Source organism: Scyliorhinus torazame, chromosome 18 (genome assembly GCF_047496885.1).
Source record: "Scyliorhinus torazame isolate Kashiwa2021f chromosome 18, sScyTor2.1, whole genome shotgun sequence".
NCBI lineage: Eukaryota > Metazoa > Chordata > Chondrichthyes > Carcharhiniformes > Scyliorhinidae > Scyliorhinus > Scyliorhinus torazame.
In genome coordinates, this window is record NC_092724.1 from 14,779,113 (window position 1) to 14,804,956 (window position 25,844).

Here is a 25,844-nt window from a genome sequence, read left to right on the forward strand (position 1 = left end):
AATATAAGTACTATGTTGCTAACAATTAGAACATAGGATCCCTACAATGGAGAAGGAAGCCGCTCGGTCCATCGAGTCTGCACAGACCCTCTGAAAGAGCACTCTACCTAGGCCCACTACCCCGCCCATCCCCATAACCACCTTATCTGCACATCTTTATTATAAAAACAACCTTTATTAGTGTCACAAGTAAACTTACATTAACACTGCAATGAAGTTACTGTTAAAATCTGTGTCACGGACTTCCGGTGACGGCGGGCGGGAGGCAGCCGCGAATTGGAGGGCTCCCGTTCGGGAACGGCATTGTCGGAGGTTAATGCCCGGTCCTAGGGCCAGCGAAAGCAGTAAAAGTCGGGAGACAGCACAGAGAAGGGAAATGTCGAAGACCAGCAAAAAAATGGCCGTGAAAAAAGCAGCTGAAAGTCCGTCGGGGAGTGGAAAGCTCACCACGGGGTCAGTAAAGAAAATGGAAGCTGGAGCACCAGGGGAGGCCGCATTGCTTACGGCTGTAGAAATAACTAAGGTGATGGCCGTGGAATTCAAAAGGCAGTTTACAAAACATATGGAGGCAATGAGGAAGGAGATGGGGGCGGTTTTGAAAGTGCTGGTGGAGCAGGCGATTACCCTGGTGAGGATGGCGGTGGCGAGCGCAGTGGCGGAGGGGAGGTGCGGGAGCAAGGCGAGGCGTTGAAGGAAGTGGAAGAGGCATTACTGCAGCAGTGGTCAACTTACCTCGATGGGGAAGGAGATGCGGAAGATGATAGAGATCAACAAGGATCTGCGAGGCAAAATGGAAGACCTGGAAAACAGATCCAGGTGACAGAATTTGAGGATTGTGGGGCTGCCCGAAGGAGTGGAAGGACTGAGGCCAACTGAGTATTTTGCCACGATGTTGGCGAAACTATTGGGGGGGGGGGTACCCTCCCGATATGAGCTGGATCGGGCACATCGATCGTGGAGGCCTGTACCAATGGCGAGTGAGCCGCCAAGAATAGTGACTCTGTGCTTCCATAGGTACAGTGTAAAGGAGAAGGTCCTGTGCTGGGAGCTGGTATACGCGTATACCAGGACTTTACGGTGGAGCTGGCGAGGAGGTGGGCTGCCTTCAACCGGGTGAAGAGGGCACTGTACGTTAGCAGGGTGCAGTGCAACATTGTATATCCAGTGAAGCTGAGGGTGACCTACAAGTTCAAGGACTTTTACTTTGGGACGGCGGAAGCAGCGGAGGAGTTTGCGAAGGCAGAAGGACTGTGGCAGAATTGAGAAATGGTCATGTACCGACGTAGCCTCATGACTGTATTTTTTCTTTTTTGTTTCACTGCGTGCTGGTGTATGGGCTATAGGAGCCAACGTTGTATATATTTGGACAAGGGAAGAAATGGGACTTTCAGTCGGAATGAGGGTTCTTTTGGGTGTGGGTGTGTATGCGGGGTTTGTGTCCTAAAGGGGACTTCTGGGTTTTTCCTGGGGCCGGGCAAGGGGGAAAGAGAGCCGGGTGGGGGCCTCCACGCTGGCCGGTTTAAGCCGGCCAGTGAACAGGGATGAGGTGGGGGAGGGGCTGCGGCCTTCAGAGCCTTACAGAACAGGGTCCAAGGGGTCTTGCCGGGGTGGAAAGTTGGGGGTAAGGAACCGGGGTTGGGGGGGGGGGGAGATTTACAAGAGGAAGGGGGAGGGAGGGGGGGGTTACAACTCTTGGGTGTCATCTACGGTACTCTTTGGGAGGTTGGATGGCATTGAGTGTCGTCGGGGGGGGGGGGGGGGGCGCGGACACGACGACTCTATAGGTTAATGGTGGCCATGGGCAATTCCGGACTCCTTTCTCTTTTTCGCCGTTGTTTTTTTTCCCTCCGTGGGAGGGTTTGTTTTATTTGATGCATATATTGACAGCTGAGTGGGGCGGTGGGAGGATGGGATCGTTGTTGATGTTAGGGGTATTGGCTTTGTATTTGTTACCGTTTGCTGCCTGTTGGTGGGGTGTAAATTTTGGAGGGAAATGTGAAAACGGAGAATAAAAACATTTATTAAAAATGTTTTTAAAAAATCTGTGTCATAAGTAGGCTTATATTACACTGCAATGAAGTAACTGTGAAAATCCCGAGTCGACCCACTCTGGCGCCTGTTCGGGTACACTGAATTCAAAATGTCCAATTTACCTAACAGGCACGTCTTTCACGACTTTTGGGAGGAAACCAAAGCTCCCAGAGGAAACCCACACAAACACGGGGAGAATGTGCAAACTCAGCACAGACAGTGACCCAAGCCGGGAATCGAACCTGGTCCCTGGTGCTGTGAAGCAACAGTGCTAACCACTGTGCTACCGTGCCGCCCATAAAGCATGGTCAATCCACCTAACTTGCACATCTTTGGAAGGAAGGAAACCCATACAGACACGGGGAGTTTGGGAGTTGTGTTAAATCTGGCAACGACAGCTGATTGAGCCACGTGCACTAGGAAAGTCCTCTCTACTATTAGATGGTCCGGTCTAAGTTAGCTGTAAGCATACCAGAGTAGTCTTCAGCATTCCTCTGAGTTAGAGGGAAAAATAATCAGTGTGCTCCTGCTTTTAATACACCAGGGAGCTGGGGCAGTCAGTCCAGTTGGTCAATATTTTGGGTAATGGAAAATCTGTGTCCACTGCCACTTACTGCCAATGCAATTGTAGCTGCGTAACTACAAAATCAAAGAGGAAGACAAAAATTGGAAGATAAAGCATGTTTTCAAAGATATCCCTCGTCATTTAACCAATTTAATTCGTTGGCAGTTTTGACCTTTTAGAATTAGTAGCTGTTTATCATACTATGTTTTAATGTATTAGTCATTTAATTAACATGGTACAACTCTCTCTAAACACTAATTATTGCAGTTGGATGACCTTTTAATAATAAACAATATTCTAATTTTACACATCTCCCTGCATTTCTCCCCTCCTTCATGTCCGGGGTAAACTTTTATTTGTTTTATTCATGCTTTCTCTTTGCCGTTGTGACTTCCAAGTTGTTGTGTAACTGGTGTGGTTCACAAGCTAAATGCATCAGTGAAATAGAGGTTACTTGAAACCAAATGAAACATATGTTTCTGTGTTTATTTCCTGATTGGGTGCCCTTCTGTTCAACCATGTTATATTGAAAGTGCAGTTGTGTTTGAATAAAACTTGGCTTTCCTCCAACATAATCGCAGATCCAACATCAAAACGGCATTGTTTCAGGCAACTGCATTGCCTGAAATTTGTCTTTTTTCACCTGTCATTCTCCCCGTGTCTACGTGGGCCTCACCCCCACAACCCAAAGATGTCAGGGTAGGTGGATTGGCCACACTAAATTGCCCCTTAATTGAAAAAATAATAATTGGGTAGTCTAAATTTTTTTTTAAAATTCCTTGATCTTTGATATTAAGGCTGAATTTTGAGATATGTGACACTTTTTTCATATTTGTTTACAGGAGATACCTAATGTGATTGTGGACTCTGTGCCTACTTCTCCAACGGTTGAAGATCTCTCAAAAGCTGAGCAGCTGAAAACTGAAGGTAAAAATAATTGCTTGCTGTGAATATTTGTCATAATGTGTGTGCGCGCGTTTCATTGTCCATGCCTAATTTATTTACTAGATTAAACAATGACTTCTTGTCAAGGACTTTTGAAAATAATTTTGCTGAAGCAATGTTTGGGCTAGTAAATTTGCTAGATTGGCAGGTTAAAATGTTCACTCCACAGCTAGCAGTCAGCAGACTTGTGACTTATCAATGCACACAATCTTAGTTGTAAATCTCTTTTGATTGACAGAAATTACTGCATGCATAACTGTTTCAGTATGAAGGTTCAGAAAAAAATGTTGCACGGCATTGGGGAACATCAAGGGAGTGAGATTAATTGGGTACTACAGAACTAGTACAGGCAGGCTTCTCCCTGATATCCGACGGCAAGAGGAAGCCCTGAAAGGAGACAGCAGAAGGAATACCAGTGATCTAGAGTCCAAGGACCGATCCCACCTCCCAGAAACACCCGCCAAGTGTGCGGTGGAAGATGCGGTACTAGGATCGGGCTCATCAGCAGCGCAAAGACACACACAACCTGTGACTAGCAACACGAGGTTTATTAAAGGTGGATAATAATACTCGTTAGCGAGTGATCGCCGAAGGTGAAGATTATTCTGTAATAAGCTTGCTGCTTCCAGTTGTTGAACATGACTCTGGCAGTACCTCACTGTGAGACCAGTTGCCAGATGAATTGTTGAACTTTGCGTACGTGCAAATATTTGGAAGAAAGCTTTTTCATCTTTGGATATGGATGACCTGCAATCTCAGTTTTGCCCTTCAGATTTATTACCATTTGATATTTACTTTAAACGCCTTTGTTCAACTATCTTTCCTTTTATCTCAATTTTCAATCTTGAGGTTTACATGGTCACAATTTAAAAATAATGTTGGAGCCATTCCCAGTTTTCCAAAATGTTCTGACACTTCTGAGTAACTTAAAAGTTGGGAGTTACAAGCTGTATGAAGAAGAGGATGGGGGGGGGGGGGCTGAAAGCGGTTTGGAAAAGGCAATGGGCTCATATTAGTAGTGTATTCACAACTTTAAAAGCTGTTTCTTTGGTTACATCTTGGGTCAGAAAGGATACCCAGGCTTCCTTAGGATGCACGTAATTGATTGTGATTCTCTTTTCATCATTTAGGAAATGAGCAAATGAAAGTAGAAAATTACCAGAGCGCTGTAGATTATTACTCAAAAGCCATTGAATTGAATCCGAGCAATGCAGTTTATTATTGCAACAGGTATGATGGATATTAGTTTTATTTCCTTCTATTCTGTATGAACCTTTTGGACACACGCTCCCCTTGTATATGGAACCTTTTATAGAAACTGTGATCTTTAGCAGAAAGGTTACTTCAAGGGTGAGCGATTTAGGAATTCACAAGTTGGGTGACATTTGTTATTTTGCCCCACAACGTTTGGCTTTCTGGTATTATTTGCCAACCAGTCAAGAGCAATCATATCTACAGCTCTTATGGAACCAAAGTTTTGCACTTGACTCAACCGGTCCAAGGAGAGAAAAGCTGAATGAGGCAAAATACTTACATAGAATAACTTGTTGGCATAAGTCTGCTGAGACTTTCCACAAACCGTGTTTAAACATGTGCTATCTTGTATAGTTGTAAGCTGTATGCCAATGTGAATTCTTTGGTTTAATACTAATTGAAAGATAAATATGTATATATGGAGTCTTGCCCGTCAGCTGAATGATTCACTTGGGCCATTGAGATCTGCCATGCCACCTAGTGACCGAAAGCAAAAAATTATAAAAGCGCCCTTACAGATGTTATATTTCAACAAAGCTAAATTTTGATGCTTAGATGAACATTTGATGCTTAGATGAACATTCCCAAGCAGCTTCTAATGTCACCTGAATTGTTTGACCAGATAGCAGCTGTATAATCCCTCACAAACATTCTTCTTGCTCTATCTAATTATTAGCTGTTTAAAATAGAGGCCAAGAATAGATTCTGTTCCTCCCTACTGTGCGTGATTTGCAGCTACCTATGTTAATGCAGTTTAGATGCCTCCCCAATTTGTAATCCTGATGTTTTCTTCTCTTCCTCCGCATCATTCCAGAGTTTAAGCTTTATCTACCTTCGGTAGCATGTTAAGGCATTGCAGCATATCTTTTTCAAAAACAGGTTTATACGAGGACAGGACAATGGACTGAGTAAGTATGCAGAGCACTGGTACAAGAGCAGTGGACTGAATCGTTTCTTCTGCAGTGTAAAATTTTTAAGAACAGTAAATGGAAGAAGGTAAATTGAGAACAGACTTCAAGCTTAAGTATAACAGGAGGAGAGTGGTCACAGGTTCAAATTAGTGACTGAAAGAAAAATTGAAACGAGAAAGAACTTAGCTTCGTAATCACTATTATGTTACATTCACGGGCATCCCACAACTCTTTAATCGTTTCTTTAGACTTGAACTGCACTCATGGTTATGTAGATAAATGTGGCAGCCAATTTACACTTGGGAAATGTAGCAATGGCGCCAAGGAGTCTGTCAGCTGAAGACTGATCATTATGCACAGTGAGTTGTGATCTGAGATGTACTGCCTGAAAGGATTGTGGAAGCAGATTCAATAACAACATTCAAAAGCGAATTGGATAAATATTGGAAGGGAAAGATTTGCAGGGCTATGGGGAAAGATCAGCATGGTGGGACTAATCAGATGGCTATACCAAAGAGCTGGCACAGATGGGGCCAATTGCCCCCTTTCTCTGCCGTCAACATACTGTGGAATGGGCCTCCACGCAGGTTAATAACAAAAGCCTTGGAATTATTTCCGAAGCTGTTGCATGCTGTAGTGGAGCAACTGGATGGATGAATTGAGGTGGTATGGAATGCTTTCCTCATCGATATATATCTTGTGAATGTTGCAGCTTTAAAAATGGAGGGAAATTATATTCATATTCAGGCCTGAGGTACAGATTAGTGGTAAAGAGAAGATCGTCTGAAAACATTTAGTTAATGGTGATTATAAGAGAGAAAGGGAAATAAATGATACAGAAAGCCAGGCTCACAGTTGGATTGAGATGTATGAAGGCTGCAGCATTTAAAGGTAATGGCTAAGCAACCCATATTTTTTCTAACTGCATGGGTATGAAGTGGTTCAGATCTCCCTAACCTCAATTACAGTAGAATCCAATACTATGATTTTTCAAGCTCTTCGGATGTAGGATGACCTTGTATTATCGATCACCATTTTGTGTTCTTTTGTAGGGCAGCAGCGTTGAGTAAATTAGGAAACTATACTGGAGCAGTGCAAGATTGTGAAAAAGCAATCGCTTTTGACCCGAGCTACAGCAAAGCTTACGGCAGAATGGGGTGAATAGAATTTTTCTCTTTTCAAACATATTTCTCTCCTATCCACTCCTGAATGTGCTGGTTCTAAGGAGGAGGATTCTGACCACCTTCTACTCAAATAGACTCGCTTAATTTACCAGTGTCCTTCCTGGATGTCTGCATGTTCACAAGAGATTACTGGCAAGGAAACAGTAACATAAATCCTGGACTTCCCCTCACTAATCCAGAACATTGAGGCAGTTGTGGCCAAAGTAATTGACATAACTAAATTGGTACAGGCCAAGGATGAATCCTGGTCTGTGTATTTGTTCACCAGTTAAGCCTTTGGAGGTGCTGTTTAGAATGTGTGGCACCTATTATTTATATTGGAGATTGAGAGGTAATCTTATTGAAACGTAATATCCTGAGGGTGCTTGACAGAGTGAATGCTGTAAAGATGTTTCTCACCGTGGGAGAGACCAGAACTGGCCTGGAGTTCCTGCAAGGGTTATAGCCTTGGTGCCATAGTAGCTGCATTGCTGCCTTTCTCTCTGGTAAGATTTTTCCTGAATCCAGTAGTGGCGTCCAGCCTGAGAATCTGGAAGCAGTTCAAGTACCGCTTTAGATAATCACCTTTTTTTACCTGTGGGTTTAGACTCTATGTTTAGGTCATGGGAGGGGATGGGCTTGGAGAGATTTGGGGATCTGTTTTTGGAAGAAAGGTTTGCCAGCTTTAAGGAGCTGTCAGAGAAATTTCAACTCCCTGGTTCCGGTCTCTTAAGATACTTTCAGGTGATTTTGTCTTTGGCCGGGTCTGGTGGGGGGACTATTTCATGCATATATGGCGAGATCCTATCAGGGGAGTCGGCTCCGTTGAATGAAGTGAAGGTGAAATGGGAGGGTGAGTTGGGTCCAATTCTGAATGATGATGTACGGAGCGAGGTCCATCACAGGGTCAACTTCACATCCTCATGTGCTTGGCTTAGTCTGATCCAATTCAAGGTGGTGCACAGAGCGCATCTGACTAAAGCGAGGATGAGTGGATTCTTCTCTGGGGTGGAGGACAGGTGTGAGCTGTGTTCTCGGGGGGGCTGGCCAACCACATTCGTATGTTCTGGCCTTGCCCCAGGTTAGTAAGCTTTTTCTTCAACACCATGTCAGAGATACTCAGTGTTGAGTTGGAGCCAAGACCACTGATTCAGGGGTGTCAGACTCGCTGCTGCTCCAGGCACCTTTGCCTCATTAATAGCCCAAAGATGAGTTCTGCTTGGTGAGGTGACCTCCGATCCTCACAGAGGTGTAAACTGTTAACTTCCACCTCGATCACCACCTTGCCTCCAATCTTATCAGCCCACTCGCCACTGAAGCCTTCATTATGCCTTTGACTGGGCCAGCATTTATAGCCAATCCCCAATTACCCTTAAACTGAGTGGCTTACTTGGCCATTTCAGAGGGCAGTTAAAGTCAACAACATTGCTTTGAACCTGTAGTCACATGTAGGCCAGCCCAGGTAAAGATGGCAGATTTCCTTCCTTGAAGGACATTAATGAGCCAGATCGGTTATCTTGACAGTATTTGAAACACCAACAGCACCTCATTGAAAATTATTTTTCTTGTGTCTAAATTGTCTGTGATTTACTCCATCCCTGTAAATCCTCTCCCCCCTCTGCTTTTATTGTTCCATATGTCTTTCTGGAGCATCACAGGATAATTTTCAACATTTAAGGATACTATATAAATGCTCCTTCTCCTTTTTCATTCAAGTAAGTAAAGGATAAGATACTTCATTGCAGTGTTAATGTAAACCTACTTGTGACAATGAGGGGGACCTCATTGAGGTTTACAAAATCATGAGAGGTATAGACAGGGTGGATAGCAAGAAGCTTTTTCCCAGAGTGGGGGACTCAATTACTAGGGGCCACGAGTTCAAGGTGAGAGGGGAATAGTTTAAGGGAGATATGTGTGGAAAGTTCTTTACGCAGAGGGTGGTGGGTGCCTGGAACGCATTGCCGGCGGAGGTGGTAGTGGCGGGCACTATAGCGTCATTTAAGATGTATCTAGACAGATACATGAATGGGCAGTGAGCAGAGGGATACAGATCCTTAGAAAATAGGTGACAATTTTAGATAGAGGATCTGGATCGGCGCAGGCCTGGAGGGCCGAAGGGCCTGTTCCTGTGCTGTAATTTTTCTTTGTTCTATAATAAAAATTATTCCTATTATTAGTCTGTGAAATTTAGCAGCTACAGTCTCTCCCAGAATAGCTCCAACAATGAACTGGGTTAAAATCCTATTGTTTCTACGAATAACTACGGCTTTCAAAACCAGAGGGAAAACAATAATCTATAATCATTATTAGTGTCACAAGTAGGCTTACATTAACACTGCAATGAAGTTACAGTGAAAATCCCCTAGTCGCCAATCTCTGGCACCTGTTCGGGTACACAGGGAGAATTCAATGCCCAAATTACCTAACAGCACGTCTTTCGGGACTTGTGGGAGGAATCCGGAACACCCGGAGGAAACCCACACAGACATGGGGAAAATGTACAAACACCGCACAGACAGTGACCCAAGTCGGGAATCGAACCTGGGACCCTGGCGCTGTGAAGCAATATTGCTAACCACTGTGCTACCTCTCAATCTTACATGTGTGATTTGTATCCGGATTAAAACTCCCACATGTTTATCAAAAGTATCTTGGAATCATGATTTTGGCCAGAAAACGTGATTTTGGGTTGATAACTTGATTGCAAAAGTTTGTTAATTACACTACACTTTGTTTGCTGTTTGACATAAATCACTTCAACTATGATCTCAAAAATCACTATCAGACAGAAAACATTAAAGCTTGAAACAGGCAACAAGCTAATATTATTCATACAGAAGCAACGAAACATATCAAGTGCTTTAAAAAAGCAACAATGACCAAAATGAATTACTTAAGCGTCCTTGTGGTTCTGTTGTAAACTTCCAGAATGTCTGTAATTAAAAATTCCAAACAAGGTTAATTCCGCAGAAAGGTAAACCTTAACAAACGTAGCCCAAAACAACGGTAACACAAATATACGTTAAACAAACGAAACACACAGATTAGAACATAGAACGATACAGCACAGTACAGGCCCTTCGGCCCACGATGTTGCACCGAAACAAAAGCCATCTAACCTACACTATGCCATTATCATCCATATGTTTATCCAATAAACTTTTAAATGCCCTCAATGTTGGCGAGTTCACTACTGTTGCAGGTAGGGCATTCCACGGCCTCACTACTCTTTGCGTAAAGAACCTACCTCTGACCTCTGTCCTATATCTATTACCCCTCAGTTTAAAGCTATGTCCCCTCGTGCCAGCCATTTCCATCCGCGGGAGAAGGCTCTCACTGTCCACCCTATCTAACCCCCTGATCATTTTGTATGCCTCTATTAAGTCTCCTCTTAACCTTCTTCTCTCCAACGAAAACAACCTCAAGTCCATCAGCCTTTCCTCATAAGATTTTCCCTCCATACCAGGCAACATCCTGGTAAATCTCCTCTGCACCCGCTCCAAAGCCTCCACGTCCTTCCTATAATGCGGTGCCCAGAACTGTACGCAATACTCCAAATGCGGCCGTACCAGAGTTTTGTACAGCTGCAACATGACCTCCTGACTCCGGAACTCAATCCCTCTACCAATAAAGGCCAACACTCCATAGGCCTTCTTCACAACTCTATCAACCTGGGTGGCAACTTTCAGGGATCTATGTACATGGACACCTAGATCCCTCTGCTCATCCACACTTCCAAGAACTTTACCATTAGCCAAATATTCCGCATTCCTGTTATTCCTTCCAAAGTGAATCACCTCACACTTCTCTACATTCTCACTGCTTATAAATTTCAAACAGTTAATCATCAGCCTTCTCTCACAGCGACAGATTTTTAAGGAGACAGAGCACTACAAGCTCACACTCTCTTGGTTAAAATAATTAACAAGATCCTCCATTCTCCTTCATTATAAAATTTAAATTATTTATTTAATTCATTTTTTGGGGCTCCATTTAAGTCAATTTCCAACAACAAATTTCATAGGCATCACCTATTCTTTGTTAAATTCAAATCTCAGAAGCATTCTCACCCAGACACACAGAAAACCTTTTTTCTCTAATGGGGTGATGTGATAGCACAATAAAATTCTCACATTTGTTCCAAATTCCTCTCGAGTATGTTTAAGATTTCCACTCTCAGTCCCTATAAATCCACAATTAAACCTTATTTCAATTAATTTAGAGACATATAATCATAGACACTCAGGTTTCTGGGCAATTTAAAAACAAATCAATTGGCTGCTGAAATAGTTAACTTTTCTGATCAAAATTTATTTCCTATGTCCTTTTTTTCCTCTTCAAACCGATTTCAATGTTGTCACTTAACCAAGTTTGAAAGAATTTTTTTTTTTAACTCAAATGCTTGAAAAGTTCAAATTGGATTGCTGCAAACCTATATCTGACCTTGACCCAAAACTGAATTCAAGAATTGATTAACGCAAACTTTTATTTCATTTACAAACACTTGGTTTCCTCCTACAGTCCAAAGATGTGCAGGTTAGGTGGATTAGCCATGCTAAATTGCCCCTTGTCCACATCGGTAATCCTAAATATTGACTTAGAGCCCCGTCCGCTAGTAGCTATATTTGGGGTGTCGGACCAGCCGGAGCTGAGGACAGATTTGGATGCCCTGGCATTCGCCTTGTTGATTGCTCGGAGGTGAATTCTGCTGAGCTGGAGACAGTTGGGGGGGGGGGTGGCGGCGGCATTGTTTGGGTTGTATTCCTGGTACTGGGGTTAATGTTACTGTTGTAATTTTCGATACATATGTTGGATTTGTTTTGTGAATTTTTGATACAAAATGTTAAAAGTTGCTTTTGGGACGTTGTACCTTCCCCTCCCCATTCAGTCAGAAACTTAAGTTCTGCTTTATCAGCTTTCGCCTTCTCAGCTTTTAACACGGTCCACAGTTCACATTGGGTGTGAAGGGCTTGGGTGTGATAAAATGCCATATAAATGCAAGCATTTCCCCACCCCCCAACTTTTGTATAATCCTGACATGCCCATCCTGAAATTTGAACATTTCAGAATTTCTATATGGCTCTGCAGCGATATTGCATTTTCTAAGGATACAGAATGCTTTTCCACCTGGATAAAAGTTAATCGATTTGATTCATTTCAGGTTGGCACTGGCTAGTCTGAACAAATATAGTGAGGCAGTTGATTACTACAAGAAGGCCCTGGAGCTGGACCCTGAAAACGAATCATACAAAGCAAACCTCGTTATAGCAGAACAGAAGATCAAGGATGCGCCAAGTCCAGTAAGTGCTGGAAAATGAAATGAAATGAAAATCGCTTATTGTCACAAGTAGGCCACATTCCGGCGCCTGTTCGGGGAGGCTGATACGGGTCTGCTCCTATTATTGTGTAATCCTGTGAGCATGCAAGATTTTAAATTTGCAGGAAAGCAAGATACTGTCTGATCCATTTGAGGGCCTTTATCTGCAGTAACGTGAGTGCAGTTTTATTTCTGCAGTTCTGTGAAGTGAGGAAGGGAGTACTTTCAAGTCCAAGTAGTCCTTCATTCTATATTCTCAATTTCTCTGACTTTTTAAGTCTTTGAATGTTTTGAAGAGTCAAATCTTAATGTCATATCTTTTCCTGAATGGAGATATCCAGATAAAGAAATAGGCATTTGCTACTAACCACTTCGCTGTCCAGAGCAACTCTGTAGAATGAAATGCCTATTCCAGATTGGCCTGGGAGCCACTTCACTTTAGGACAGAATTCACTCAACTGGCAGTGCAAAGCAAACATTCTGCCACTTTTAGCATACAACACAGTTTTATGTGTCTATTTTTTTTAGAAATAGCTGTTCGAATTATTCAGAAATGCGCTTTACCGATGCTGTATGATTATGTGCATGATTTAGACTCTGCAAAGGAATTTTAGAAGTATGACCACTTCAGTTGTGCTTGCTGCATGCAGAACAGAAATAAAGTAGAGCTGGTCTTCATGACAAATTCAAAAGCAAGGTACTTCAGACTGACTCGACAGAAAAATCCTCTGTCCAGTGTAGCGTTGAGTAACCAGCAAATTCCCAGGTTTGACCCCCTTCCGAGTCTGCTGAGGTAGCCACTTTTAGTAAGGATGTTCAATTACACAATTATTCAGTGGTTGAGAGGAACAATTCAGCACTTGTTGAGCTGTATACACAGCACATCTGAACCTATTTTTATCCTGCTAGGAGGTTGTTTCTGGTAGGAAGTCTAAAAGACATCATGAAAGGTGAGAAACTAAATGGGGTAGAGGAAAAAAGTATGCAAAATATAGACCCATAAAGAACTAAATTGTGTTTGCATGGGTCTCATCTCCACAACCCAAAAAGGTGAGCAGGTTAGGTGAATTGGCCACGCTAAATTGCCCCTTAATTGGGAAAAAAAAGAATTGGATCTAATTTTTAAAAAAAAAATTTAAACGTAAAGAACTAAAAGCACCAATGCAAGATGATGCCATAACAATTGCAAATTATTTACTTGGGTTCGTTTCTGGAAGAACAGATTATAAAAGTAGGGAGGTAACATCTTGTTAGTCCACAATTGAAGTGTGGTCTCCACGCCAGTGAAAGAATATTGAAGAAAAAAAGTGAATTACTGCGGAAACTGGAATCTGAAACCGAAGAGGAAATGCTGGAAAATCTCAGCGGGTCTGGCAGCATCTGTCGAGAGAGGAAAGAGCTGACGTTTCGAGTCCAGGTGACCCTTGCTGCCAGACCTGTTGTGATTTTCCAGCATTGTCGTTTTGGAAAGGATATCGAAGGACTGGAGGAAGTGCAAAAAAAATGCACAAGGATGTTTCTATGTGAGAATGGAACCATGAGGAAAGATGAAGTAGGTTGGGGCTTACTATTCTGGATTAGAGGTGACCTGATAGTGATGATTTGTAACCATGAAGGGGTTTGATGGGATGGATTTGGAGAAGTTGTTTCCAGTTGTGGATGAGTCCATGATGAGGACATATATATATATATATATAAGATGGTCACTAACGAATCGAAAAGAATTTCTGAACAATTTTTTTCCACTGGGCATGGTAAGACTGGAAATTGGAATAGTTGAAGCAGAGATTTTTCAAGGGAGGCTTGATGTTTACATGAGGGACAAACAAACATTGGAACAAAAACAGAAAAGACCAGACAATCTCATCAGGTCTGACAGCATCTGTGGAGGGAAAAGGGAGCTAACGTTTCGAGTCTGGGTGACTCTTTGTCAAAGCTAGGAGAACTGGAAATAGGATCAGACTTATACTGTTGTGCAGGTGGGGTGGGTGTGGAGCACTGGGGCTGGATAGAAATATTGGATACATGCTCAGGCTAATAGGTAATTAGAGTGGGAGAAGTCTCCTGTAGCATGTGCCCTGCATTGTGGGTTCTGTATAATCCTTTTCATAGGAACTCAAAATCTACACTTAACATGCAAAGTATTAAATAACACATATAAAAAAAAAAATTTAGAGTACCCAATTTTATTTCTACCAATTCAGGGGAAATGTAACGTGGCCAACCCACCAACCCTGCACATCTTTGGGGTGTGGGTGTGAAACCCACGCAAACACGGGGAGAATGTGCAAACTCCACACGGACAGTGGCCCAAGCCGGGATGGAACCTGGGACCTCGGCGCCGTGAGGCAGCTGTGCTAACCACTGTGCCACCGTGCTGCCCAAAATAACACAAACATTTCACAAGTATTTTGAAATTACGTGAGTGCCATTGGGGATCTGAGCAAATGTGACGAGCCCAATCTTTTTGGAAGTAGATTCTTTTTCACCAACTAGTCATTTTTGCGTGCCATTCAAGGCAGAGTTAAAGTCCTAGGCTACTCCTGTGGAACATTCTGCACAAAACTCTCCGCAGCTGCTTTTGGTTTAAAACCAGACTCTTTTAAAAGATATATATTTATTAAAGTTTTTTTAACACAATTTTTCACCCTAACAAACAAACCCCCCCCTCATAACAAAATAGAAAGAAAACGCACATAGCAAGATATAAACATGGTAAAACGATATGTTACAGAGCTTTGTACACTGGATTCCTCCCATACATGCCAGTTTTCCAGATCTTTCATGTGTTCTCTTGCTCAAATACCCCCTAGGCAGACCCCCGCCCCCTTCACAAGACATCCCCCCCCCCCCCCCGGGTTGCTGCTGACCGACCTTCATCTAACACTCCGCGAGATAGTCTAGGAACGGTTGCCACCGCCTGTAGAACTCCTGCGCAGACCCTCTCAAGGCAAACTTTATCCTCTCCAGCTTAATGAACCCAGCCATGTCGTTTATCCAGGCCTCCACGCTGGGGGGCTTCGCCTCCTTCCACATTAGCAAGATCCTTCACCGGGCTACTAGGGACGCAAAGGTCAGAATGCCGGCCTCTTTCGCCTCCTGCACTCCCGGCTCGTCCACTACTCCAAATATTGCTAGCCCGCAGCTTGGCTTGACCCGGACTTTCACCACCTTAAATATTGTTGCCGCCACTCCCCTCCAGAATCCCTCCAGTGCCGGGCATGACCAAAACATATGGACATGGTTCGCCGGACTTCCTGAGCACCTCCCACATCTGTCCTCTACCCCAAAAAACCTACTCAACCTCGCCCCCGTCAAGTGTGCTCTGTGAACCACCTTAAATTGTATCAGGCTGAGCCTGGCACACGAGGAGGAGGAATTAACCCTACCCAGGGCATCAGCCCATAGCCCCTCCTCAATCTCCTCCCCCAGCTCCTCCTCCCATTTACCCTTCAGCTCCTCTACCAACGCCTCCCCCTCTTCTTTCATCTCCTGGTATATTGCCGACACCTTGCCCTCTCCCACCCATACGCCCGAGATCACCCTGTCTTGAATTTCTTGTGCCAAGAGCAACGGGAATTCCCTCACCTGCCGCCTCACAAACACCCTCACCTGCATGTATCTGAAAGCATTTCCCGGGGGTATCTCAAACTTCTCCTCTAGTGCCCCTAGGCTCGCAAACGTCCCATCAATGAACAGGTCCCCCATTCTTCTAATCCCCGCCCGATGCCAGCTCTGAAACCCCCCCCGTCCATCCTCCCCGGGACAAACCGGTGGTTACCCCTGATCGGGGACCACACCGAGGCTCCCACTGCACCCCTGTGCCGTCTCCACTGGCCCCAGATCTTTAGCGTTGCCGCCACCACCGGACTTGTAGTATACTTTGATGGCGAGAACGGCAGCGGTGCCATCACCAACGCCCCCAGGCTCATTCCTTTGCAGGACGCCATCTCCAACCTCTTCCGTGCCGCCCCCTCTCCCTCCATCACCCACTTACGGATCATCGCCACATTTGCTGCCCAGTAGTAGCTCCCTAGATTCGGCAGCGCCAACCCTCCTCGGTCCCTACTGCGCTCCAAAAACCCTCTCCTTACCCTCGGGTCTTATTCGCCCACACAAACCCCATAATGCTCCTGCCTACTCTCTTAAAAATGGCCTTGGTGATCACGATGGGAAGGCACTGAAACACAAAGAGAAACCTCGGAAGGACCACCATTTTGACCTACTGCACTCTACCCGCTAGTGAGAGCGGTAACATGTCCCATCTTTTGAAGTCCTCCTCCATCTGCTCCACCAGTCTCGTCAGATTCAGTTTATGTAGGGCCCCCCAACTCCTGGCTATCTGGATCCCCAGGTACCGAAAGCTCCCCTCCGCCCTCCTCAGCGGTAGATTGCCTGTCCCCCTTTCTTGGTCCACTGCCTGTACTACAAAAAGCTCACTCTTCCCTGCATTAAGCTTATAGCCCGAAAAATCCCCAAACTCCCTTAGAGTCTGCATAACCTCCACCATCCCCTCCACTGGATCCGCCACATACAGCAACAGGTTGTCCGCATAAAGCGACACTCGATGCTCCTCTCCCCCTTGGACCACGCCCCTCCATTTCCTAGACTCCCTCAATGATATGGCCAAGGGTTCAATCGCCAATGCAAACAACAGGGGGGACAGGGGGCACCCCTGCCTCGTCCCACGGTACAGTCGAAAATACTCCGACCTCCGCCGATTCGTAACCACACTCGCCACCGGGGCTCTGTAAAGGAGCTTAACCCAGCTAATAAAACCTCCCCCGAACCCAAACCTACGCAGCACTTCCCAGAGGTACTTCCACTCTACTCGGTCAAAGGCCTTCTCCGCGTCCATAGCTGCCACTATCTCCACCTCTCCCTGCACCGATGGCATCATTATCACGTTTAGGAGCCGCTGCACATTGGTGTTTAGTTGCCTGCCCTTTACAAATCCCGTCTGGTCCTCGTGAATCACCCCCGGGACACAGTCCTCGATCCTCGTAGCCAGCACTTTTGCCAGCAACTCAGCATCCACGTTGAGGAACGAGATCGGCCTGTACGATCCACATTGCAGTGGGTCCTTGTTCCGCTTTAGGATCAAAGAAATCGTCGCCTCCGACATTGTCGGGGGCAGGGTCCCTCCCTCCCTTGCCTCATTAAAGGTCCTCACTAGCAGCAGGGCCAACAGGTCTACGTACTTCCTGTAGAACTCTACCGGGAACCCGTCCAGTCCCGGGGCCTTCCCTGCCTGCATTCTCCCCAAACCCTTGCTCAGCTCCTCCAACCCAATTGGTGCCCCCAAACCAGCCACCTCTTGCTCCTCCACCCTCGGGAATCTCAATTGGTCTAGGAATCGTCTCATCCCCTCTTCCCCCGCTGGGGGCTGGGATCTGTACAGCTCCTCATAGAAGGCCTTGAATGCCTCATTTATTTTCGTCGCACTCCGCACCGTAGCTCCCTTTCCATCCTTGACGTCACCTTTCCCCAAGTAATCCCTCCTCTGGCCTCTGCGTATCTCCTGTCCACTCTTAAAATCTTCCCCACTAACCTCTCCCTTTCCATGCGCTCTATTTTCTCCCTATGAGCCCTGATGGAGATTAGCTCTCCCCTGATCACCGCCTTCAGCGCCTCCCATACCACCCCCACCCGCACCTCCCCGTTGTCGTTGACCTCCAAGTACCTTTCGATGCACCCCCTCACCCTCCCACACACCACCTCATCTGCCAGCAGTCCCACATCCAACCGCCACAGCAGGCGTTGGTCCCTTTCCTCTCCCAACTCCAGTTCCACCCAGTGCGGGGCGTGATCTGAAATGGCTATGGCCGAATACTCCGTTCTCTCCACTTTCGGGATCAGCACCCTGCCCAGAACAAAAAAATCTATCCGGGAGTAGGCTTTGTGCACGTGGGAGAAAAAAGAAAATTCCCTGGCCTGCGGCCTGGCAAACCTCCACAGGTCCACTCCCCCCATCTGATCCACAAACCCCCTAAGCACCTTGGCCGCCGCTGGCCTCTTTCCGGTCCTAGATCTGGAGCGATCCAGTGCTGGGTCCAACACCGTATTAAAATCCCCACCCATTATCAGGCTTCCTACCTCCAGGTCCGGAATGCGCCCCAACATGCGCTTCATGAATCCGGCATCATCCCAGTTTGGGGCGTATACATTTACCAATACCACCCACGTCCCCTGCAACTTACCGCTCACCATCACATATCGCCCTCCGTTGTCCACTACGATATTCTTGGCCTCAAACCCCCCACCCTCACAAATTATGGGCAGCACGGTAGCATTGTGGATAGCACAATTGCTTCACAGCTCCAGGGTCCCAGGTTCGATTCTGGCTTGGGTCACTGTCTGTGCGGAGTCTGCACATCCTCCCCGTGTGTGCGTGGGTTTCCTCCGGGTGCTCCGGTTTCCTCCCACTGTCCAAAGATGTGCAGGTTAAGTGGATTGGCCATGATAAATTGCCCTTAGTGTCCAAAATTGCCCTTAGTGTTGGGTGGGGTTATGGGGATAGGGTGGAGGTGTTGACCTTGGGTAGGGTGCTCGTTCCAAGAGCCGGTGCAGACTCGCTGGGCCGAATGGCCTCCTTCTGCACTGTAAATTCTATGAATTCAAACGACACCCGCTTCCCCACCAATATTGCCACCCCTCCTCTTCGCGTCCAGCCCCGAATGGAATACCTGTCCTACCCACCCCTTTCTTCACCTGACCTGATCCGCCACTTTCAAATGTGTCGCTTGGAGCATGACCACGTCTGCCTTCAGTCCCATTAAGTGCGCGAACACTCGGGCCCTCTTTACCGGCCCATTCAGGCCCCTCACATTCCACGTTATTAGCCGGATTGGGGGGGGGGGCTCTTCCCCCCCCCCCCATGCCGACTAGCCATCTCCTTTTCTAGGTCAGTCCTGTGTCCGCGCCGCCCTCACCCTCCAGTCCCCCAGACGGGAGACCCCCGCCCCGACCACCTCTTCTGTGTCCCATTCCCCTTCGGCCAGTGCAGCAGCAGGAAACCTTTTCTCTCCCCCCCCCCCCCGCCCCCACCCCCCCCCCCCCCCCCGCTAGACCCCTGTCTAGCTTTTTTGCTCCCCCCATAACACTCCCGTAAGTCAGCTGACACCTGCTGACCCTGGCTTCACCCGTTGACCTCCTCGTGTGGGAATCTCCCAATCAGTGTGCATTCCTCCATTCCCCCTCCCGCCTTTCTTCCCTAGCGCGGGAAAAAAACCCGTGCTTTCCTAAGCCTATCCCGCCCCCTCTGGCGCAGCTCCTGTCGCGGCCTTGTCTCTTTTCCCCCTCTTGGCCTTCCCCCTCTCTCCCCCAGCCCGTGTAACATTTCCTGCGCGTGCTTAACACCCTATATACAACAAACATCAAACATACCCCCCACCCTCACAAACCCTCAGTTTGAGTCCATCTTTTCGGTTTGAATAAAGGTCCACGCCTCTTCAGGCGTTTCAAAATAATGGTGCTGATCCTTGTATGTAACCCACAATCGCACTGGCTGCAGCATTCCGAATCTCACTCCTTTCGGTGCAGCACCGCCTTGGCCCGGTTGAAACCCGCTCTCCTCTTTGCAACCTCCGTGCTCCAGTCCTGGTATATTCGGATCTCCGCATTGTCCCACCTGCTGCTCCGCTCTTTCTTGGCCTATTTCAAGACCCTCTCTCTGTCCGTGAAACGGTGAAACCTCACCACAATCGCCCTTGACGGCTCGTTAGCCTTGGGCCTCCTCGCCAGCACCCGGTGTGCCCCATCCAGCTCCAAAGGCCTCGAAGGGGCCTCCGCGCCCATCATCGACTCGAGCATCGTGCTCGCATATGCCCCAGCACGGCCCCCTCTACTCCTTCAGGGAGACCCAGGATCCGCAGATTCTTTCTCCTCGACCTGTTCTCCAGGTCTTCGAATCTTCCCGCCCACCTCTTGTGCAGCACCTCGTGCTGCTCCACTCTCACCGCCAGGCCCAAGATCTCGTCCTCGTTCTCATTAACTTTTTTCTGCACCTCCTGGATCTTTACCTCGTGGTCCTTCTGGGTCATCCCTAGTCCTTCAATCGCCGACAGCATAGGCGCCAGCATCTCCTTCCGCAGCTCCTCGAAGCAGCGCTTGATGAACTCCTGCAGCTCCGGCCCGCATTCCACTTTATCCCCGGCCGCTGCCATTTTGTCTGTCTTCCCTCGCTTCTCCCGCTGCTCCAATGCCGCTTTTTTGGCCGTTTCGCTTCTGGTCCAGTCCATAAAAGGTGAAGGGGGACCTCACTCTTCCCTTCCCACACGGAACGTCTTCAAAAAATTCCCGTTGGGGCTCCCCTAAAGAGCCCGAAAGTCCGTAATAGCGGGAGCTGCTGAATCGTGCGGCTTAGCTCCACATCGCCGCAACCGGAAGTCAGACTCTTTTTCAAGCCTTTGGTCACCTCTCCTGATCATTTATCCCTTTTAATCTATTTTGTTGTCCTTTTCTGTTACTCCTCCCTCCCAAACCTGCTTTTGGCATTTGCTATTTGAAAGGAGTTATATAACTGCAAGCTGTTGTTTTATCGTGGAATGAATCCTGAAATCTACAAGTGTAGTGGAAGTGGATTCTACTTTTTTCTGTCATTCCAGTACGGGCATAAACACGCTGTCACTTTGTGCTCCTTATTTTGCAAACAACCTCACTCTAATTTTAATTTGTCATGTGCGGACCTGTTTATTTTAATGTGGTGGGGAGACTTTAATTTTTTTTGTGTATACCAGCAGATGCGTAGTAACTTAATGGGGCCAACTTAGGAACACAGGACCAGGAGTAGGCCATTCAGCCACTCGTGTATTTGTTGCTGCGTAGCTATGCCAACTTAAAGGGAATAGCGTCTGCAAATCACTTTTTTTTTTGTTGAAGGGCATATTTTGATATTCTTTCAGCTGGGAGCAAGAGAGAGGGTGAGAATATGGGAACAGCAGAGGGAATTGATAAAGTTCAAGTATCTTGCACCTCGTTGAACAGGAGTTGGATGCTGTTTTTTTTCTCCTATCCAAAATGGGATGGTTCTATTTGAGAATAGCAGAGAAAAGTTCACTATTGCGTTTCAAGCTTGGCAGCTGACTTGGCAATTGAATTGGGAGATGGTTTCACCAAACGGTTGAGTGGAAGTGTCCTCCAGGGTGTGTTTGCCCTCGACTTGATGTCAGTCCTCCTTCCCCATTCCACACAAAAACACGACCTCTCACTTTAGCTCACAGAGTATTTTTCTTTTTCCCCCAGACAGGAGGCAGCGGTGGGTTCGATCTGGCAAGTTTACTGAATAACCCGGGCTTCATGAATATGGTAATTTTGCTGCTTGGTTTCTCTTTTTACCTGCTCCTTTTTATGATTTTATGTTTATATTTTCCTGAACAATTGCCCCTTTACAAGGCCACTTGCCCCCAAGTAACATTGTCCCGTTGGGTGAAGAAATTCCCTGCCATGAATACATCCCACTACTGCTCTCTGGCCAGCATTTTGGCTGTTTTCCATTTGGCTGAGATGGACAATCTACCTGATTACTTGCCAGTCTTGCAGAGGGATAATTTCTTTCCTGGTATTCCTCCAACAGGCCTTGGTGGGAGATGTTGTCTCTAGATTTTCTGTCCGGAGCAAGTGTGAAATCTTTCTGCTGTATCCATTTGTACTTTCTGATGCTGTCACCGCTTGATTCCATTTTTTTTTTTTTTTACTTCCAATTTTGGGTTGCAACTGGGGTTGAGTAGTAGTGCCAAACAACAATAGTGTGAAGTCCGGATGTACACATGTTGGTGGATTGTTGGCAGCAGATCATGGTGATGAATTGAACATATTACCAACACTAAGCACTTGTTCCAATAATGCATTGGTAGCCAGTATAGCCAAGTAACAATAGATCATCTCAGCAATGTAACAAGGAGACAGACTCAGCGATCTAAACTTCTCCAAATTAGATTGGAAGACCAGCCCTACAAATAGGAGAGTATCACATCAAGTAACAAGCTCTTCACTTTAAATGTAATTTGCATCTTGTAAAACGCAAAAACTTGATCTGCAAAAAAGTTATTTAATTATGTAAAAATAAAACACAAATACAAGAAATAATTTCAATTGACTTAAGTGATGTCTGAATGATTTCCTCTTTTAGGCATCAAATCTAATGCAGAATTCGCAAGTACAACAATTGTAAGTTTCTCGTTTCAATAGTTTATTTCTTAGTTACTGTTAATTCTGACGTTTTTGTATTCATTTAAAGAGTTGTTTCCAAATTTTGTTGGGCAGAATGTCTGGAATGATGTCTGGGCCCTATGGACCAGTAGGAGGTGGCGGAGCAGGACCTACTACAGGAGGAGCCAATGATATTGCAGGCCTCATCCAAGCGTGAGTTTGCTTTTCATTCTTGCCCTCCTGCCTTTTACAAGTTAAACAACTCTTGTAATAAGCTTGCAACTAAAGGTCAACTGTCCATCTCTCTGCACATGAAGTTCCACTTGCTGCTTTTATTTCCATCCTTAAAGGATTCCAATTATTTACTGATCACCTTTCATCTCCTTCCACTTTATTGTTGCTCTTTAAAAAACACATATTGTCCCTTCCTGTCTATTGCCAATTTTATCCACATGTATGCACATAGGACTGCCTGTGAGAGGAATTGTTTTCCTTCTTTCTATCCTGTCAACTCCTTTAAGTGCCATAAACGCATCAATTATATCACCCCTCAATCTTTTGTAGTTAGAATCATAGAATGATGCAGCAGAAAACCATCCACTGTATAATTGGACCATCATGCTTATGACAGCTTTTTTGTAACTATCCCATTAATACCCCACCCCCCCTTTCCCGATAGCCTTGCAAATCTTTTTCTTTAGATCATTTGTCCAGTTCACTTTTGAATGTTACTATTGAAACCAGTTACACCACCCTTTCAGGCAGTACATTCTAGGTCACAGCAACTTGCTGTGTATTTCTTTGAAAAGGCTCTCTCCTACCCTCTTTGTCAATCAACTTAAATCTGTGGTGTCTGATTGCCAGCCCTGGTCTGGTCTTTGGACCCTCCTGACGTGAAAGAGCCTATGTAACTAGAAACTGCTTCTTTGCTTGTAGGCTCTCCTGTGTTATTAATTTGAAACCGTGTTGAATTGCAAGATGAATACCTGTGGTGACCATCTACTCTCATGGTTTTGTTTGGGTCACTTACTATCTCCAGATACCTTGGGCTGCCATGCAAGATTACCTGTTGCAAAAAATGCCATCTCAGCTCAAAGGTTCAAAAGCTGTCGGGCAGCACGGTAGCACAGTGGTTAGCAGTGTGGCTTCACAGCGCCAGGGTCCCAGGTTCGATTCCCCGCTGGGTCACTGTCTGTGCGGAGTCTGCACGTTCTCCCCGTGGGTTTCCTCCGGGTGCTCCGGTTTCTTCCCACAGTCCAAAGACGTGCAGGTTAGGTGGATTGGACATTCTAAATTGCCCTTGGTGTCCAAAGGGTTTAGGAGGGACTATTGGGTTAGGGGATAGGGTGGAAGTGAGGGCGTAAGTGGGTCGGTGCAGACTCGATGGGCCGAATGGCCTCCTTCTGCACTGTATATTCTATGTTGACTGCCTCTGTACTTGCACACAAAATTGCAATACCCTGTGAGCAAGTCAGGTAAAAGTTTATGGGATATTGATCTGTATCAGATTGCTTAGTCCCCAGCTGTTGTCAGTGTTATTTTCAGACGTCCGATGGGAAGTATGTTGGGGTGGTGGGGGGCAGGGAGTGACAAACAGTTCACACATGTCATGTCACATTTCTAATGTGAGTAGCTTCTTTATTTTTTCCTTGAATCCAGAGGACAGCAGTTTGCACAGCAGATGCAGCAGCAGAATCCAGAGCTAATTGAACAGTTACGGAGCCAAATCCGGAGCCGAACCCCCAGTGCCAGCAACGAGGAACAGTCCTAACAGGAGACAACGTGAGTGCTGTTTGTCAGTGAGTTGGGGATGTCGGTAAATGCAGAAGCTGACTTCAGGAATATGAGAAAACAGCATTGTCAGCCACGAAGCCTGATTCAAAGTTTCATTGATTTTTTAAAAATCAAAACGGTTGTAAGGGGTACATTTTTAGTCAGTTTGCAGTTGGCAAAAAGCCAGTGTGAATATAAAGTACTTGAGTTGCAGAGAGTCAAATGTGCAAAAGTCACTATAATTGTAGGGCTTTATAAGATGAAACAAAGATCAAACTAAAGTAGAAACTTCTTATTTCTCCTATCTGGAGTTCTACATAACCCCCTGGCCCCTTTATTTCTTCCTACATTTAAAAAACTTGCTGAAAATCTGTATGACCAAGTATTTAGTTGCCTTTTAACCCTTCCACAGGGCTTTTTGTTCTTCAAAACAGCTTAGGATATTTTTACCTTCGAAATGTTGCATTGGAATGTTGTAAGCTGTTGACAGATAAACTTGCACAAAACAGTTTAACTGAAGAGATGAGGCAGAGCCTTATCTGGGACCTTATTCTTATTCTTCAGTGTCTTAATGAATCCACTAGCATCATCTTGTTTAGTGTCTTGCCTGAATACATTGAACATACAGTGCAGAAGGAGGCCATTCGGCCCATCGTGTCTGCACCGACCCACTTAAGCCCTCACTTCCACCCTATCCCCATAACCCAATAACCCCTCCTAACCTTTTTGGTCACTAAGGACAATTTAGCATGGCCAATCCACCTAACCTGCACGTCTTTGGACTGTGGAAGGAAACCAGAGCACCCGGAGGAAACCCACGCAGACACGGGGAGAACGTGCAGACTCCGCACAGATAGTGACCCAGCGGGGAATCGAACCTGGGACCCTGGCACTGTGAAGCCACAGTGCTATCTACTTACATAGTACATATAGTACATAGAACATACAGTGCAGAAGAAGGCCATTCGGCCCATCGAGTCTGCACCGACCCACTTAAGCCCTCACTTCCACCCTATCCCTGTAACCCAATAACCCCTTCCTAACTTTTTTGGTCACTAAGGGCAATTTATCATGGCCAATCCACCTAACCTGCACGTCTTTGGACTGTGGGAGGAAACCGGAGCACCTGGAGGAAACCCACGCAGACACGGGGAGAACGTGCAGACTCCGCACAGACAGTGACCCAGCGGGAATCGAACCTGGGACCCTGGCGCTATGAAGCCACAGTGCTATCCACTTGTGCTACCGTGCTGCCCCACGGTAAATTTACTTTTAAAAGCAAGTCTAATCTTCAAACACACTGGAAAAGCAGGAGAGAAAGAAAAAGAAGCAACATTAGAATTTAAGGGAGTGATAAATTGAAACCCTGAGAAGCCATAGGTCCTTCAGCGCCTGAGAATTGGAAATGTTGAGGCTTTCAATTGCTGCTCACCTGTGCATTTTCACATTTTACTGGCTCATGTCTGAACCGACTTAGCGAGTCGCAGTCATGATAGTGGTAGTGGTCTGCCCTTGTCCAAGTATCCTGCTTCCAATCAATGCCACCCAGAGCTGGAAAGTAGGCATGCATGGCCGACAGATGAGCACAAGTTGGGCGTGGTTGCGAGGCCCTCCATAATTCAGTAGTCTGCAGACTCTTGCTAATGAAGGAATGGCCTGTAACACATGAAAGAAGGTGACTTGCCAGTGTAGCTGCATCATCAGGAAGGTGGGGGAAAAGAATGCCTTTTAAAAAA

At 46.0% G+C, this 25,844-nt stretch overlaps 1 protein-coding gene across 5 annotated transcripts in view; it reads left to right on the forward strand.

Annotated features, from left to right (window-relative positions):
- The window catches only part of LOC140394963 (small glutamine-rich tetratricopeptide repeat-containing protein alpha-like), a 61,797-nt gene that overhangs the window by 30,863 nt on the left and 5,090 nt on the right, over positions 1-25,844 (forward strand). For 3 of the 5 annotated variants that reach the window (XM_072482201.1, XM_072482203.1, XM_072482202.1), the window contains exons 4-11: positions 3,439-3,523; positions 4,672-4,771; positions 6,759-6,863; positions 12,031-12,169; positions 21,430-21,492; positions 22,316-22,353; positions 22,450-22,548; positions 23,995-24,117. In XM_072482201.1, the coding sequence (XP_072338302.1) occupies positions 3,439-3,523; positions 4,672-4,771; positions 6,759-6,863; positions 12,031-12,169; positions 21,430-21,492; positions 22,316-22,353; positions 22,450-22,548; positions 23,995-24,106 (741 nt within the window). In that variant the 3' untranslated portion in view covers positions 24,107-24,117. Of the gene's footprint in view, positions 1-3,438; positions 3,524-4,671; positions 4,772-6,758; positions 6,864-12,030; positions 12,170-21,429; positions 21,493-22,315; positions 22,354-22,423; positions 22,549-23,994; positions 24,118-25,844 lie in introns of all 5 variants that reach the window. The other 2 variants (XM_072482204.1, XM_072482205.1) reach the window with 2 other exon arrangements.